Here is an 18,918-nt window from a genome sequence, read left to right on the forward strand (position 1 = left end):
ATTTTTGTATGGATGGTGTTTTGAAACAATATGATTCGATTCTTTGTGGAGAAAAAGGCTATTAATTATAAAATTACATAGTAATATAGAGTTTTAAATAGTTTAAAAACTATCAGCACTAACATATCGAATAATACAAAGGTTACTTTATTTACATTGAATGTGGATATTCACTTCCAAAAAAATATCGTTCTAAAATGGTGATACTTTAGTATTTACTTAAAGTTGAGAATTTATATATTTATTTAATTAATATAGTTTATATTAAATTAATGTTGTCCATATTTATTTAATTAACTACTAATTTATTTAATTTAAGATTAAATCTTGTTATAACAAGTGCTCAAGTTACATATAATTGTTTAGCTTAAAGTTTTGCATAAAATTATTTAAATTTATTTTGTTTATCTCGATTTACTTACTTAAAATATATTTATACACCTAATAGGTATATATAATGTATTTATACACCTTATATAATATATCATATAAGGTTCATTATATATTTATACACCTTCAGATTTTAATTATTTTACTAGTAAGCATTCTACAGAAGCAGCAATAAAATTATAAATTTAAAAAATTACCGAAATTAAAGTTTCATAGTATATAAACTAAATATAATTACTTAATTTATTTATTCATTTTTAAGCAAAAATAATTTTAATAATTCTTATATTTAGTTTTAGGGATTTTTAAAGTTAATTTTATTACATTATTACATTCAATTAAAAATACTTTTAAAAATTTTTAATAAACATAATTTTAAATAATTTTAAAAATTACGATCAATTTAGAAGTTTTTGTATTTTTGCTAACTGCAATCACATATTTTGTAATCAAAAGTAAGTACCAATCAAATTATTAAGGTTGCTACTATGAGTACTGCTAACTTATTTTTTATTTGAAATAAGAATTATAGACACAGTGTTACATATCTACAATATAATTGAAATATTATAATATGAACCTCTTTTTGAACTATGTAAGATTACTTAATTAATCAATTAATAATAAAATCAATCAATTACTTTTATCTGTACCAAGTTAAATTTTAACTTTAAGGTTAAATCTATTTTTTTCTGAAAAAAATAATTTTTTAACTTAAATTTTAAAATACTACTACTTTTCCAGTTTTGAATATTTTTTCTTGAAACTTTTAACGCATAACTGTTATATTCTGTTGAATAATAGATAGTATCTGCAAGGTAAGAAATTATTTAAAATTCCAAAGAAAAATTAACTCTGAGATATTATGAGAAATTATCCAAAAAATTAAAAAATCAAGGTTTCACAACTTAGGAAAACAATCTCACTGCTTGGTTTTAAAAATTCATACCAACCTTTGATTATCATATTATTATCAATATATGTTCAAAATATCTAAATATTTTAAGCTTTTAAGAAGAAAAAAAATTATTGGCAGCTAAAATTGCATCTTTTCAGTTTAAAAGAAACCTTAAGTTCAAAGTTTTTATTAAGACTACAGCATAGAACTATTCGTAAAAATTATTTTAACAAAATAAGTATTCCCCATACATTACTCTAAAAGTTGGCGGTTATGGTAAAAGCAGTATCGGGAATAAATTTCTTTAAAAAAACATTCCGATATTTTGGTTGGCCAAAATTGATACGTCAATCAATTAATTTAAGTAGCAATAAACTTTTTTAGGTTATAACTACGAGCATAACTCTTTTTTTTTAATATTAAATCTGAATTACTGTCGTGCCAAAATATTTTAATAAATAATTATGTTTGCGCAATCTAATTACTATTTTAGGATATTAATTTATTTTTAACTATGTCAAACTAATTAGCTACGTGAATATAGAATTCAACAATTATTTTTAATTCTATTTCTTTTGTTCTAAATTTAGTATACTTTTCCATTAACTCATTAACTATTCCCATTAACTATTTCGAAATTTTTCTTTAATTCTAAATTAGTTCTTAAAATAATTGCAAATTAAATTATAAATAAATTTTTTAATTCGTCTTTCCTACAGCATAAGTTTTTTTTTTCTAATAAAATTCAGTAAACAGTTTTTCTTTAAGATTTATTTTTAAAAAAAACTTTTCCTAAGCGTTTAAAAATCAATATTTTAAATTTTTCAAATAATTCCCTTCCTAACATCAATAAATTTACTAAACTTTTTAATCTCAATGTGAACAACAGATTGCATATATTTGGAAGAAGCCAAAGACGCAAATGTTATTGTCTTTGTTTTTGAATAAAATCTATTAATATAGTTTCAAAACTTTTTTTTTTCAAAATCTATTTTTATGTTCTTGACTCTATTTAATTTATGGTATTTACCCTTTGCTTATGGTGCACCATATTGTACCATCACGTGTGGTATCAGCCTTAAGTAAAAACTATTAACATATTACTAGTTTGTATAAATTAAAAAAATCACTGTTCCAAATGATTATTATGTTACCCTCTGTTGCACGTCAGAGGTTTCTCTTTCAAAATAATAGTTTTTTACGGTTAAATGTGAGAATTCTGACACTACATCTAAACAAACTAAAAATAGGCACAGAGTGATATTTAAATCCAGAATTTGTGCAAAGGATCAATAATTTTGAAAAGGATATGGAAAAAAAATGGGTAAGAGATTTTTTTCCTTCTTTGCATACTGAAAAGTCAATTGACCTTTTAAAACTATTTTTAGAATTCATTCTCTAAAGAATATGTTCACACTAAATCTATTTGATTTCAAATTTCTTTTAAAAATTTGAAAACAGCTTACATTTGAGAAACTATGTTTGTCTCGGTTTCTGTAAAACTATATTTATATTTTTTGAATAAATTCACTCCCCTTAGGCAATGAAATTTTCTAAAAATCACTCAAATTATATACAATTTCTTGCATGAAATTCAGATTTTGCAGTTTATCAAAATTTCAAGCGTAATTTAATATTGTACATGTGTAGCATAAAGATATTATTATCTACTTGACACCTGAAATAAGCCACTTTCTTAAAGTATCATTTAGCGTAAATAAACTTATTTTTGCAATTAGTTTAAAAAAAAATGCTAAATATGTTGCAAAAACGTCAAAATGAGGTATACGTGATTTTTATTATTTTATTTTAAATTATGTGATATTTAAATGCAGCGACGTTAATTGCTTTGGTCTACCTAGGAAAAACATTTTGGCATACCTTGATCTGGAACAATTATAAGGAAATATAACGTAATCAGTTTCTTAAATTTGACTCAAAAAAAAACTAAGGAATCAAAGACATTACATTCTAATTTAAAAAATTATTTTAGTTTAAAAGGAGACGTTGACTTTTCTGGAAAATACTTGAAAGTGAATGAGAGATATGATCTGAAATTTTTATGTTGTATTAAATGTGGGTTCGTTTCGTTACAGTTCTTCACAGCAACTTTTGCTATAGAAGCTGGGATGAAACTAATAGCAATGAGTCCAAAATATTATTTTCAAGATGGCTGGAATATATTTGATTTCTTTATAGTAGCTTTATCTTTGTTAGAATTATCTTTAGAAGGTGTTCAAGGTCTGTCAGTATTAAGGTCATTTAGGTTGGTAAGTATGAGATTTCAACTAATATTCTTATAACCATTTTAATTTATTTAAAAAAAACTGCTACATTGACACCTTTCTTCTGAATGTTCTGTTTTATTACATAAAATAATAAAATTTGGTGTAGAATTTTTAAGAAACTAATGTTTCAAATACTTTTATTCGTCTTGTTTTTATAATGCATAATTTAGCAGAGTTTCTTTTTATATTCGCTCATTATTACGCTTAAATTTATTTTTTAAAATTCACTTTAATTCTAATATTTTTTTCGAACTACTGTATCTATTTTCAGCTATGTATTTCGGTTTTTCCTTCTTGTTGTAGTGCAAGGTGCACTCAAAGTGGTTTTGAAATTTTTTATCATTTAACTTTATTTGGTATTAAATTCTAGTTTCGTATCCCTTCTTAATAAAATTCTTCTGAGAAATTACTAAATCAAAGAAAAAACTCTTTGGTTTTTCTTGCTGTGGTGCATATTTAAAGCCAAAGGTATTTTGAACTTGTTTGGTGGTGATTTACATTTGAAATCAATTTTTAAAATACATAAAAAATGCTAAACGGTCACTATTATATACTTGACATAATTATTAAGGCCAATCCATCTAAAAGTAAAAAGCAACTGATAAGGGCTTGTTGATGTGTAGTAAATTATAGTATAACAGTTTCAAACCCAATTAGCAATACAGTGTGTTTCATTTTTCTTGAAAGCGATGTCTAAGTTTATTTTCAATTTTTATATAATATCGAACAAAATTTAGTAATATTTCAAAACAAGGAGAACTGAGCTAGACCACTTGCAACCAATTATATATAAGTAGAAATAAAGTACATTCTCATTCGTTTCCTATTATTACCACACTTTCCGAAATAAAACTCTGATTTTTGACAGTTTTGTAATTCCTAAGTTATTTTTCATTAATTTTGAGAATTATTTCGTCGATTTTTGATGGAATGGGAGCTCTTAAATATATGACGAAAACGTTTCCTCAACCCCGAGCCTCATCATAGTGCATATTGAGTGACTAGAATGACGAAACTAGGATGGAAACTAAATCGAAAATAAAGCGACTATGATAACTTCTGAACATTACTCTTGGCATTCATTTGGAAAGAAAATCGCTCGCACAAAAAATTTTCGTTTATCTTTCTTTTGCAAAAAACAGCTTGTATATAAAGCTTATTTAAGTTTACATTTAATCACGATTTTATCAGCACAAAATATTTTACGACAAAAAAACTAGAATTATTTTTTTTTAATTCTGTAATGTGCTATAGGACTTTTTTCAATTGGAAAATAAAACAGAGCCATTTTAATTCGGAAAAGAAAGGAACTAAGTTTTATTTCACACTTAAACAAAGAAGTTAAAACATATTACTGATTTCAAGTAAAAAACAACGTGAATAACTAACAAATGTGAGTACATTAATCCTTAGTTGGTTCCTTCTAATATTATTGATTCCACCAATAGAAAATAAATCCAGCAATTCACCTAGCTCTCCAAATTGAACTTCAACAATTTGAATGTTTTACCTTATTATCCGAAAAATAGCTTTCAAATTTATAAGATTTTGAATAAAATAGTTTTTTTCTTTGTAAATAAACTTAATTTCACCGATCTTTAAGACCTTATTGTTTATATTAATAGCTAAGGTATTTAACAAATTTCGTGTCAATGTGATCTTGCGTTATATGGGACAAACTGAACGTACCCTTATGCTTCTACTAAAAGAACATGAAAGATACGTCCATTATCAGAACATTAACCGCTCTACACAGTTGGAATTCAAATCACAGGTTTCCTTCTCCTAAAATCATTCAACATTGCTTTTCAGCTTGATTTTTGAGAGTCATTCTCTCTTCATATTTTGAAAAATCAAATAGTTTAGTTAATGATCTTTCTAGTATATCCCACCCCAGTATTTGGATGTCTATTTTAACTTAATCTGTTGCATTCTGGGGTTCCAGCCCCTCGTTATTTCCTTGGTCTAGCTTGTTCCTCGATCCTTATTGGTCAAACCGCTTTATCCGTTTTTATCTCTTTACTTCTCTACCTTCATTTAAATTTTAGACATTGTGGAGTTCTCATTTAAGGAACTGAAACTATAATATTTAAATTTATGTGTCTTTATTCACGTTGTTTTTTACTTTAGGCTACGTAACACAAAGTGCCGGCTAGGTGGCCGAGCAGTTAGCGTGCCTGACTGCGAAGCCAATGACTGCGGATTCGAATCCCGCTCTGGGCATGGATGTTTCTCTCTGTTTGTTGTCCTCTGTTGTGTGTGTTGTGTGAATGCGGCCCACCCTATAAAACGGGTATCTGTGTCAGTGTGGTATGTGTAATGTTGTTCGCCTCCGTGACTTAGGTTCACACGTGCCCACTGGGTAACGTTAAATGAGTAACACTTCCGGCATCTTCCGAGGTGAAGAACTAAAAGTTCAGTACCTGCCGTTAGAAAGAAAAAAAACGTAACACAAAGTATACCCTTTCCTTTGTTGGATATTATTGTTCTATATTAAAGATAATGACCAATTTTAAATTTAAAACTACAAGCAATCTCTACATTTTTAAGCTTTCTTTGCCGTGACCTCTTTTTAAGAAACTGTAAAACTGGACACTACCGAATTAAGATTTGTATTGATAAAATATTTTTGTTTAAAAAAAAAATATGAATTTTTTTTAATGAATTTCTAATAATTGTGTTGTTGTACTTTCTTTCTCTGCAGCTAAGAGTTTTTAAATTAGCTAAATCTTGGCCAACATTGAATTTACTCATCTCCATCATGGGCAAGACTGTAGGGGCCTTAGGAAATTTAACTTTTGTTTTGGGTATAATCATCTTCATCTTTGCCGTCATGGGGATGCAACTTTTTGGTGATAATTATAGAAACAATAAAGAAAGGTAAGTTCACGTCTTAAAGAGGCTGAACACTTTTAGAAATGACGTAATTTAGTGACTATTTTTTCATACATAACTAAGGTTATGAAATATTATTCAATTCATTTAACTTTTCCTACATTACATGGAAAGAAATTTACCAAATTAAAAACATTTACCAAATTTTAATACATATTATAACACTATTTTTTATAGTTAATTTAACAAAAAATCATTAACTTAGAGCTTTAATAAAAATTACCGAGCTTTTTGATGTTCCCATTGAGCCAGGAACATAATAAATTCAACCAAATTCTTGTAGTTTCAAGCTTACTTTTTTTCTCAAAGTAAAAAGACAGAACTTAAACTAATACGTTAAATTTCAAATATGCTTTTAGTTTTATGAAATTTAATTTATTGATGATTTTTCTCAAAACTGTGTTTTGCAACGTTTAAGAAACACTACTGTCAAATTTTGCATCAAATAGTCAAAATAATCAAATTCTACAGCCATATTATCTATTTTATCGAAAATTTTCAATTCATGGTTTTTCCAATAAATCATTACAATCAATTATTAATCATTTTCAATTAAAAGTTTTCATCAAAAAAATAATTTAACACTTTCAACTGTTTAGTTTTTAATTCAAAAAGTAATTTATCATTTTCAATTGATAGTTTTTTGCCCAGAAAAATAATTTATAATTTTCAATTGATATTTTTCGTGCGTATAAAAAAATGTAAATGTTTCTTTTCAATTATTAGATTTCATGATCATGAAGTTCCGAGATGGAATTTCACTGACTTCATGCACTCCTTCATGATTGTATTCCGCGTCCTCTGTGGCGAGTGGATTGAATCTATGTGGGACTGCATGGTCGTTTCCGGGTGGCCTTGTGTTCCTTTCTTCCTAGCCACTGTTGTTATAGGTAATTTAGTGGTGAGTATTTATTATCCAGCCCATTTTGCAAATTATATTTACAAAATACTCCATTTTTCGTACCTTTTTTTACATCTATAAAAATAAGAACTTTATCAATGTTTTCAAATAATTTTTTAATGAGAAACTTGATGTACAATACCAAAATTTGACTTCAATTGAATTTTTAGCTTGAAATAAAACAAAACGACCGATCATTTTGCCTGTTTTTATGGTATACATTACTAATAGGGGGGAAATAGCATTATTGTGTTCTACTGCTCTGTAAAAAATTTCTAATTGTATAACGGTAAAAAAATACTGGCATTCTGAGTACAGCGTCCGTAAAATCCTTTTTACCGTAAAATTTGTACTTCAGTTTTTACAATAATATTTATTTGGATATAGTGATTCAATAAATATTTCTGTATATCATTTTATTTATTTATTTTATTTTATTTACTTATTTTTTGTTATGGGAAATTTTACGGTAAAAAGTACTGGCGACCTGAGTGTTGGTACTTTGTACCGTATTTTGATATGGAATTTTTTACAGAGTACTAGGTGTCTTAATTGACCGATACTTGCAAGCATCAATTAAAGTAAAATAAAAAGAAATAGATGCGCATGGTTTTCTAAGTTCTGCTTACGAGTGTAAATAATTTATTCGCACCTAATTTTAAATTTCTTAAGAATTTCGCCGAAAGATATCGCTGCTAGCTTAGAAAGAGCATAAAAAATGAAGTTTTCGAATATACCACGTTTTGTAGTAACCATTTGGCAAAGTTTAGGAACAAAATTTAATGAATAATCATTCAAAAATCAAAAAAACTGTGCAAATACAAATAATTCGCTGATGTTACATTGTTCTAAGTCGAAAGACTCAGAAAAACTATTAATCGGAAGTCTGGAAAATAATGCTAAATTAGTTCCATCAAAGATTGATCTCCCAAAGGGAGTGCTCATTTCGAGTCATATTTTAATTAATTAAATTATGTACTTCTTAATCAATACGTAATATTTAGAATAAATTGTTTCTTAGATAGCTATTTACCTTTGTACTAAACAAACAGTCACTTTTAAAGGCAATAAAATTATAACTATAAGCTACATTATTACTTTTGAAATCTATGAAATTATCTTTGAGTTAAATTAATTTCATTATTTTGCACGAAACAACTTTTCATTTTTACAATAAACAGTCAAGGTATGGATTAATCAAATTATGTGACATGTCTATTGACTAAATATAGAGGCAACGATTCCCTATTTGCATATAATATTTATTTTAAAAGACTTTGAATCCGAATCTATCAAAAAATTGTTAAATTTATATATATATATTTAGGAGGATCTGTTATGAGCTAACTTAATTTAAATATTTAGAATTTGTGTCAAAAATTATGCCAAAAACGTAAACAATATATTGGTCGTAAATTAATATTTAATCAAGAAAGGGACAAAAATAATACCGATTTACAAGCGAAAAAGGTGGAACTGAAAATTTTAAATTAATTTTGGTTACCTGATGAAACTCAAAGGTGTTTCGAATAATCATCCGTTTCCTACTACAATCAAACTGATTTTAATGTTTTTAGTCTCACCTTCCGCAATAATGATTCCTCAGATTACAATATAGTTTTTGTTTCTTCCTCCCGTTAATGCTTATTTGCTTCCCCTCATGTGTTTATGTTTTCGACTTTATTCTTGACAAGGATTCAAAATACTTTTATACGACTTATATAAAAAATGCAATATTTGTAATCGATGTTGTAGTTTATACGAATTAATCAAATTGAAATCTTAATATACGTGATAACGCAATTTAGTAAGTTTAATCATTAAAACAAAGTGTAAGTAAAAACTTTTTCTTACGTTTGAGAAAACCGTAGAGACTTTTTTCACAAAAACTAAAGAGGAAATAAGAATTTTTCTTTAATTTTTTGTGAAATAAAGAGGAAATAAGGACTTTTTTACGTTTTGTGAAGGACAAGAAGAAATGAGGACTTTTTTCGCGTTTTGCGAAAAATAAAGAGAAAATAAGGACTTTTTTTTACGTTTTGTGAAAAATAAAGATTGAATTTAAAAAAAAGCCACGCCACAAGTTTCATATGAACAATATATTTTGTTTTTCGATGAACAGGTGCTGAATCTTTTTCTTGCTCTCTTACTGTCTTCATTCGGTGCCTCAAACTTATCCCAAGCTCCTGCCGGAGACGATACAAAGGGGATAGCAGAAGCCTTCAATCGAATTGGTCGAGGAAAAAGATGGGTTAAGAACAAGTTATTAGGACTTTTAAAAGTAAGCATTTAAAATATAAATTAATAAACATTTTCGACGTATTAAAAATAAAGTTACTTATGTACCAAGATAAGAAAGTAATAGGTTTTTTAATCATATTTTACCCAAAGAAAAATATTAAAATCCACTTTTTTTAATATTATGCTTTAGTGTAAGAATTAAATCTTATAAAATTACTGAAGCCAGTAGTACTGATCTATGATAATACATTAGACACATTAAATTTAGGAATGTGAATATAGCTAGATTTTCTATTTAAAGATACACTCTAAAAATAATTCCAAAAGATAGGAATAGTTGGTTATTAATTTGCGCGACCAGCGTCCTTCTTTTAGGGAAAAAAGGCTAGTACCCGTAATTTTGAAGAACTTCATCAAAGTAAGTGCAGACACCATTACTTAATGTAGCCAGCTCACTTTTTGGCCACAAAAACCTTGTGCCAATAATGTCAACCAACTTTAAAAGAAGTAGAATTGACTTTTGATTTTTATAGCTATTATGCAAAGCTTTCTATCTCTATTTGGTATTGTACACGTGCGTATGAGAGTTTTCATGGTGGTTTCCGCATCAGGCAGCGAACACAAAGTCTTTTGGTTTGATTGCAGACTCCCGCTACATTTGTGGCCACGGTAAACGAGCACACAATTCTATTTCTACTTAACAGATGGCAGCACTATTATCCTCCTTTCCACGGTTCACCCTTATTCCACATACAAAAATTCTTAGTCTCAAGCAACGTTAAAGCCGACACTGAAAATAATCTTTACGAGCTTAACGTTTTACAAGAAAAAATTTACGGGCAGACCTATATTTTATGGTCATGTGGCCATTAAAAGGCAACATTTTTACGGTTTGTAACTGTTACACATTTTACCGTTATTGACCCTTATCTAGTGGTGGAAGTTTTTAGAGTGTAAAAAAATAAAATATTTATTCATGCTTCTTTCCTGTGGTATAAATTTAAAAACTCATATAATAATTTCATGATATAATTTCCAAGAAACTAATTTTCAGTCAGGCTATCAAGACTATCTTTAAAATTCAATTAAATCTTAGTTCGTATTGCGTTACATTTTTGAATTTTTGTTATTACCAGTTTTGAGCTCATCACTTTTTATGAGAGATACATATCTTCAGTGCTATACTCTGGAATCCTAGATTTAAAAAAAATTTGTGAAGAGAACAAAACAAAGGAAATGTAATAAAATGTGCTCTTTAGCGTCGCATACTTTTATTCTACATGAGCTTATAGCTCAGGTTTATCTCTGCAAATAATAAGTTTTAAATTATTATCTTCTGCAAAGATATAAAAACAACGAAAATTTTAGCAATTAAATATTTCATTGCTCAGAAATGGAATATGGACGTGAAATAATGTAACTTGTAAAAGAAACATAAAAAATATCAAAATTACATTCAATTTAAAATCATTATTTTAGACCATTGTTAACGCCACTATTAAAGTCAATATTATTATTTTTTAACTAACTGTATATTATTAGGGTGCATATTAGTCTATGAAATTTATTTAATTTATTAATTTGAGCATTGTTTTGTCACCCTTTAGGGTTTACGAGCCAAAGTAACGAATCAAATTTCCGACCACACGGAAAGTGGCGATGGTGAAGACATGCCACCCTCCCTCATGGTTGACGGGCAAGTGCCAAGTAAAGAAAAGAAAAGTCCTAAAGAAAAAACAGAACTAGAAATCGCTCTCGACGGTTATGAACTAGGTTATCAAGGTTCGTAGCATATTCTGTTAACTTTATTAATAACCACGAATTCAATAGCATACCAAAGTATACTGTACCCTTGGTTTTTTTCTTTATTTCTTTATATATATATATATATATATATATATATATATATATATATATATATATATATATAATTTTTTTTTTGTGAGATAATTTTTAAGTAACACTAATGTCACAAAACCCATCTTAAAATTCATAAGCTAACGTATGACGTTTAGCAAAAGCTAACAATTGTTTAGTATTTCAACATGTTCTTCAAACTATAAGAATATGATAAAAAAGAAGCATTTTTCGAAATGAATGATTTTTGAATAAATAATGAACACTATTTATCTAAAATATGGTCAAAACTACCATAATATGATAAAATTTAGCATATTTCTGCCTCAATGAGAACATCAAAGAGATCGATAATTTTTATCAAAATGGTTTGAAAATTATTTTTGCAAAATTAGCAGTAAGCGATTGTTTTATTATTATGCTGTTTGGCAGTAAAAATGGTAAAATTTGTAATACTTCAGGCTATTACATAAAAACCATTTATTTGGTTAAATTTACTTTTTAGTTTTGTAATCTTGCTAAATGTGCGATAACAAGAGCTATAATTTTGAAAACCAGAATTTCCAATAAATCGTTACCAAAACGAACTGAACAATTACTAAACGAATGGTTTAAGACCGTATATTTTTGTTTTATTAACCAGAATTATGTGGAGTTTTTTGCCAGAAATGTCATTACTATGTTGTATCGTAATTTTGCCAGAATTTTTTTCTCCTTATATAACGTCAACCGTTTGTTATTAATACTAAGTTTGCGCTTTTTTTGGCAATAATTGCAATGCATTCTGAAATTAAAATAATTCTTGAAAAAAGTTGAATTTTTGTTTTAAAATCAGAAAAATGTTTTTATTTAGTATTTACCACAAGTCAACTTTTTCCTGTGTAAGAATGATAGATAATATTTCGGACATACACCAAGTGAATATGTAAATGCCTATATTCAACGGTGAATAATAACTGATAACACACATTAACTTATCACAGTAACATAAATATTATTATTTCAGGTATCGAATTTTAAATCCGTTATCACCAAATGATTTTTAACAGCATTTAAATTAGTTTTCAGTCATTTCCATTTTAATTTATTTTTCTTTGCAGAAGATGGAAAAGCAATAAAAATAAAAAATAAGAGCAATTCGATGGTTAATTCAGTGAGAATGGGAGATAAAGTTCAACCAAAAGACAACAAAGAAATGGTAAGAAGCTTACTAGTTAACAATGTAGTATAGTTTGTTTACGGTAAGAACTCACCCCGGCACACTGAGCCCGTGTGCTGCTATGGAAACAAGACTAGCTCATTTCAGGGAAGGTAGCTTCTCTTCACTCTAGAGCTAACCCAATAGAATCCCTTTCTCCCACCGACGTGAGCCATACCCTGTTCTAAACAGTGACCCCACACCCCTACTTTAAATAGTTATACCTCGTTACCATAATCACCGCCACGAGTCCATGCGAATGGTTAGGGGAGTTCTTACTTTAGACAAACTACATTCCTTCAATGGGTATGCGTATAAAAACCAAATTCACATTGAAATATAAATAAAACTGAAATAACAATGTGTTTTAATAATAAATGTAAGAAGAACTGGAACTTAATGGTGTGTTCTACAAAAAATTATTTTCTTCGGAAAAGAAATGTCGATAAATTTCGCAGTAGCAATAAAATAATTGGCTTTAAAATCCAGAACAAAATTAATTAAACTATTGTTTAAAAAAAGTAAAACGATGAGTTACTTATTGAATTCAACTTCTCATTAAATAGATACTAATTAACCCTTGGACATAAAATCTCATTCTCAGATTCGTCAGAACTTCCTTTAATGGAGAAGTGAATGGTTTTTATTATTTTTATTCCACTACTATACAAACAGAGTGCGAAATATTGAAAGAAACATTCGAGAGTTACAGTTCACTAAAATTTCCCTAAAAATTGTAGTGCCGCGAGAAAAAGACTGAAAATAAGGTTAACGTTAAATTGACGTAAGATAAACTCTATGCAATATCCCTCTTATTTAAAAAAAAATTTAAACCACAATATTGTTCAAATTTACTATACTGTAAAAAATTCCATATCATATTACGGTAAAAGGTACTTTCACATTGAGTGTAGCACCCTTATAATCTATTTCACCCTAAAATTTTACACCGCAATTCGTACAGTAATTTATTTAATTACAGTGATTTTACAGTAAATGTTGTTGTAAAAATTCAACACATTCTAAATTTTCTAACAGTATATGGCTATACTGTTGCCGTGATGGCGTGATTGGCTTAACAGCCAGTATATGGCGTGATTGGCTTAACAGCTAGTTTTTATCACATTCAGGCTAGTAATCAACTAGCGTGCCTATTCCTATGCTCAGCCAAAAAGTTTATTAGAAGAACTATAAATGAACTTTCCCTTAACACTTAAAAACATCAATAAGTGAGAGTAATAACTGAAATGTAGCATTAATAATTAAGAGTACAAATATTGATATTAGGGAGACCGGAAAGTAATGTCGTTTCGGTGCATTAAATATTCGTCAGTCTTAAAAACCAATTCATTTCTTCATCGATTTATTTATATTCATTTTCGATCCAACATTGAAAGGTTGCTGCTAACGATAGTTAATACATTATTGATTAAAAATAAAATCCTGATCACATGCACCGAAACTACATTACTTTCCGGTCCCCCAAGTATTAAAACTGGGAGCAAAAGTTTCTGTAAAATTGTAAATTTTTAAAAGTTTTCAAAAAAGTATTTCAGAAATTTGAAAGTTATTTTTCTTTTTAATTGACCTGACAATCGTCCTGTCTTGCCCGTTGCCATTAACATAATTCAAAAAAATTATTATAAAATTCCTGTAAACTGTTCTTGAAAATTACCAATACACTCAAATAATTATTGATACATTACACAAGCGAAAATCGAGTTTCCTTCTAAATAAAGGTAAATAATGCTTGAAATTTATCACTATGTTTTCTTTAATGAAAATACTGCTGTGAGATTTTCACAACTGATCTATCTATCTTGACTATTTGGCTGAGACTGAAAAGAAAAATGGAACAAAGTGCGCGTAGTATTTAATTGTTAGTGTTGTTTAGACGCTATTTTTTCACTAAGTACACACAGTAATTTTTGCGATTGAAATTCTGATTTGAGTTCTACATTACATTAAAATCACGTTGCAATAAAATGACAGGAATGCTGCGAATTTTGTAATAGTACGTAAATAGATGGGGGGGGGGAAATTTACGTAAATTTTAAATTATTTTTTTTTTCAAAACAGTATTTTCATACTGCAAAAATTAATATTAACCTATTTTCTTAAAGCAATTTACAGAATCTATAGTTAATTTCATATCCTTAAAATTCCTTGTACATAAGAAATTTTTGTTTTGCTGATATTTTTTTAATTCTTTGCTTTCATTTAAGCTTTGTGATTATAGTTTTTTAGTTACAGCTTATGATACCAATTAAATAAGGCATGATTTAAAATTCCAGGGACCCTAGGCATAGAAAAATAAGGATTGATCCTCAAATACATGTTTTTCATCAACAAAATGCTTTTAAACCTTTTATAACATAAGTAATTTATAATATGTTTATAAATGGGATCCTATATTTATTTCAATTTTTGTTAACTTATATTTAGACTGGACAATTAAGGTAAAACACACAAACAAAAATTTGTAATATTTAGGAAGGTCCCAGATATGCGGAGACCACAACATCGGAATCTCTCAGGCCTTATGAAAAATCAGGTCCTGCAATTAAGCGACAAAATTCCCAATTTTCAGGCTTATTTTTTGTTCATAATACCATCGTGGATTCTTCAAATTTATTTGTGCAATAGAAAAATACAAATATAATAGCTAGCTAATTGTATACTTGCTAAATGTAAAGGAAAAACAGATGAAAAGTAAAGTTGTTAAACCAGTCATATTATAAAAGAGTTTTACTTTATGAATAGCCATACCCACATTAGCTTCTTGGTATCTTCATTAAACTGTAGTTCGGAAAATTTAGATTAATGTAAAAATATATATCATTCTTTGATTTTATTCTCTGGAAAAGCTTATTTTTTAAATAATCGCAGTAACATTCCCCTCAAAATAAATACATATTATTATTGATTATAGATATTAAAAATAATATGAAATCAATGAGGAGAGGCGCCCAAATTAGAAACAACGGATCGTTACCGATTTCAAATTTTTAAACAAATATTTAATAATATGTATTTGCCGACTACTATTCCCCATGCTGAAGTATTAAATGGATTGAACTATGTCAAAATGCTCTCATGTGTTCTGGTGAATATAAAGGTCGAATATGTCATATTCGACCTTCAAATTTTGCCTGAAATGAAAACGAACTCATTCTTAGTCTTCTTTCATATATTTATCTCGAAATTCGAGGTTAGTTAAGAATTGCTATATTTTTTTATTATTATTATAAGCGCTTCAATTGTTTAACTGGTATAAAAGTTGGCCAAATAAAAAGTAGACTCTTGGGATCATTTAAAGCAATTTCTCAAGATTAACAAGGTCTTGCAAGAGCTGAAGAAGCTCTTGCAAGAAGTGAGAAAGAATCTCAATAATGATACCACAGCCACCATTTGTGGTTTAAAGAGAGGTAGGAGGTGGAATCTGCAAAACCGATCCAGAGCATTAAAAACTGAACTAGCATCTGATCAAATTCTTGTGAGATTAGGATGTTTTCTTACCCTGAGTCTTGGCAAATCTAACACTGATGTACGCCTTTCGCAAAAACTTTGACATCATTTGCTTGCAGACGGTTCCTGGACAGTGTTCGTCGTAAACAGGAAACATTTGGCAAGAAATGAATGCATTACACTCGCGTTCTGCCTCTTAAAATCGTTTTACTACTCGTTTTATTGTCCTGATTGCATCCATCTTTGTAGACTTTACATTTTCGTACGAGCTGATTGCTCAGTTATATGCAATTAATGGTGGCTTTATTTATAACCCAAGAAGATAGTGATTGCTACTTTATTTCCGAAGCTATTACGTGACTTTTCCCAAAGCTATTTGGACAACTTTTATAAATTATGAATTGCATGAATTGTTTCTAATTTATTTCTGTATATTTGTGTGTTGTTATTATTGTGATATTTAACTTCTGCGCTTTCATCTAACCGATTAACAGAAGTTGTTTTTGCAGGAGAAGGAAGTGTTTGGGAACAAAATACATCCGCAAAAGGATGAGGACAATCTGAGTAACAACAAGGAGAAAGAGGTAATTACAGAGAAACCGTCCAGTCGTCACTCTTCTTCTCCAAATGATACTACCGATGACGAAAAGAAAGACGCCAGCAAAGAAGATCTCGGAGACGGTAAATTAACATTTTTTTCTTACACCTTTAGACTGTAAATATTTTATTTAATCTAATGCATTTCAACTCAATTATTTTAGCACGCATCCCAAAATAAACCAATGATCTGAGAAATCAATGATACAAAAACGGAATGATATCGAAAGATACGTTTTACTGCTTCCTGCTTGGGTAACAAGATCATTTATTCATACAATGATTCAAAATTACTTACAAATTTCACCCTAAGAGGGAGCTGCAATCCAAATGAAAATATTGAAAAATGTTTGCAAACGTACCCTTATTTGAAGCAATCAATTGTAGCTCAATCTCAGAACAAAATTAACTGATGCCAGTTTATGTATTTGATTTAAAATTTTCTCACATGTGACAGAAAATAATGTTTTATAGTTAGTTTCCTCAGTTAGAGAGGTCTTCTTTCACTAATTTACTATATTTTTTATTAATTTTAAAACTTCTTGAGCCTTCTTTTACTAATTTACGAACTTTGCTACTAATTTTGAAACTTCTTGGGTCTTCTTTCAGTAATGTACTAACTTTGTTACTACTTTTGAAACTTCTTGAATATGAATTAACTCGTTCTCTAAGAAGAACACAGAGATTAATAAGTTTCTTTTTTCCTTTTTGTTTTTTTAATTAAATTAATATTTCAAATTGATGGTCAACTACTAAACAGTCCCATCTATTTAAAAATGGTTCTTACATCTCAATAAAAAAATTTTATCACCCTGAATGCAGTACTCATTTTTTTGTGTAATTAAGATTAATGTCGTTCATTTATGTATTGTTTAGATGTGATGGCTGGGACAGACATCGCTCCTCAAACAGAAGGTGACGTTGACGACGACAAGCTGGAAACTAATACCGCTGATGTCATTATTGCCGAGTACCCGGCAGATTGCTGTCCAGATACTTGTTATACAAAAATCGCTTGCTGTGCGGAAGAAGCACATCCTGAATTCTGGTCTCAATGGAAGGAATTACGAGGGAAAATGTTCATTCTTATAGAAGATAAATATTTCGAAACCATAATCATTACTATGATTATGATAAGTAGTTTGGCCCTCGTAAGTATAGTGCTTCATAAATGTCAATATATATATATATATATATATATATATATATATATATATATATATATATATATATATATATATATATATATATATATATATATATATATATATATATATATATATATATATATATATATATATATATATACAGCAAAATAAATAAATGCAAAAAACACGAAGAAAATTAAGAAAAACAATAAGAGAAACAAAACTGCTCTAGTTACGCTCAATTTGCGCTTTTATATTCATATTTTGCAATCTGGCAATCTTGTTACGAAAATATTTTTTAAATCATTCTTGAAAAATTTCCCTTTCATGTAAGTACATTTGAATTCGCTACTCGCTTTATAGATTAGGTTTTATTTTGTTTTTTCTTTTTATTTTATTCTATTTTCTGTTTTTACGTGTTATTTTTACTTATTGTGTTCCATTTCATTTGTTGCAATTTTTGTAAAAAAAAAACTTTTTTGAGTGCTCCTCACACTATTGTATTGATATATTTTGCTTTGGCTATATTGATACAATATCAGAAAGCACTCTTTTTTGCGGATATAATCGTGTGGGCTGATAAAAGATTATATCCTTTATTTTCCGGATTTTTTAAAAAAAATTTATCTTCTTTTTTTCCAGTTGCTTGTTATTTTTTTATAATAATTTTTCTTTTCCTCCCCTTTTTTCATATGTCTGTAATTTTCCTTTGTTTTAACTTCGTTTTGTCATTACTGTGCATTCTTCTTTGTTTTAACTCTGTTTTAACTTCATTCGATTCATTTTAAATATAATATACTACTACTTTAAATTGAAAAAAAAAAATTTAAGATAGTTGCAATTTTAAAAAAAAAAAGCAGGGTGATTGTAAAATAGCTTTGCAGACTTATGGTTGCCCATATTGAGAATACTGGTCAAGAAAATGAAATAAAATTTTATATAAATTTGTTATAAGGTATATGCTTAAGAATAGAGTAGTAAACGACTATCGAACGGTAACAGTTATAAAAATATCAAATGGCAACACCTATTTTTTT

The 18,918-nt window shown here is 28.2% G+C and overlaps 1 protein-coding gene across 2 annotated transcripts in view; it reads left to right on the top strand.

The window, feature by feature from the left end:
* The window catches only part of LOC107457578 (sodium channel protein para), a 274,399-nt gene that overhangs the window by 218,099 nt on the left and 37,382 nt on the right, over window positions 1-18,918 (top strand). The window contains exons 17-24 of one of the 2 annotated variants that reach the window (XM_087168094.1): window positions 3,385-3,558; window positions 6,281-6,456; window positions 7,198-7,372; window positions 9,495-9,653; window positions 11,221-11,395; window positions 12,571-12,668; window positions 16,646-16,817; window positions 17,610-17,884. In XM_087168094.1, coding sequence (XP_087024220.1) covers window positions 3,385-3,558; window positions 6,281-6,456; window positions 7,198-7,372; window positions 9,495-9,653; window positions 11,221-11,395; window positions 12,571-12,668; window positions 16,646-16,817; window positions 17,610-17,884 — 1,404 coding nt within the window. Of the gene's footprint in view, window positions 1-3,384; window positions 3,559-6,280; window positions 6,457-7,197; window positions 7,373-9,494; window positions 9,654-11,220; window positions 11,396-12,570; window positions 12,669-16,630; window positions 16,818-17,609; window positions 17,885-18,918 lie in introns of both variants that reach the window. The other variant, XM_087168092.1, reaches the window with a different exon arrangement.

Source organism: Parasteatoda tepidariorum, chromosome 7 (genome assembly GCF_982258835.1).
Source record: "Parasteatoda tepidariorum strain Cologne lab strain chromosome 7, Ptep-v5.0, whole genome shotgun sequence".
In the NCBI taxonomy this organism is placed as follows: Eukaryota; Metazoa; Arthropoda; class Arachnida; order Araneae; family Theridiidae; genus Parasteatoda; species Parasteatoda tepidariorum.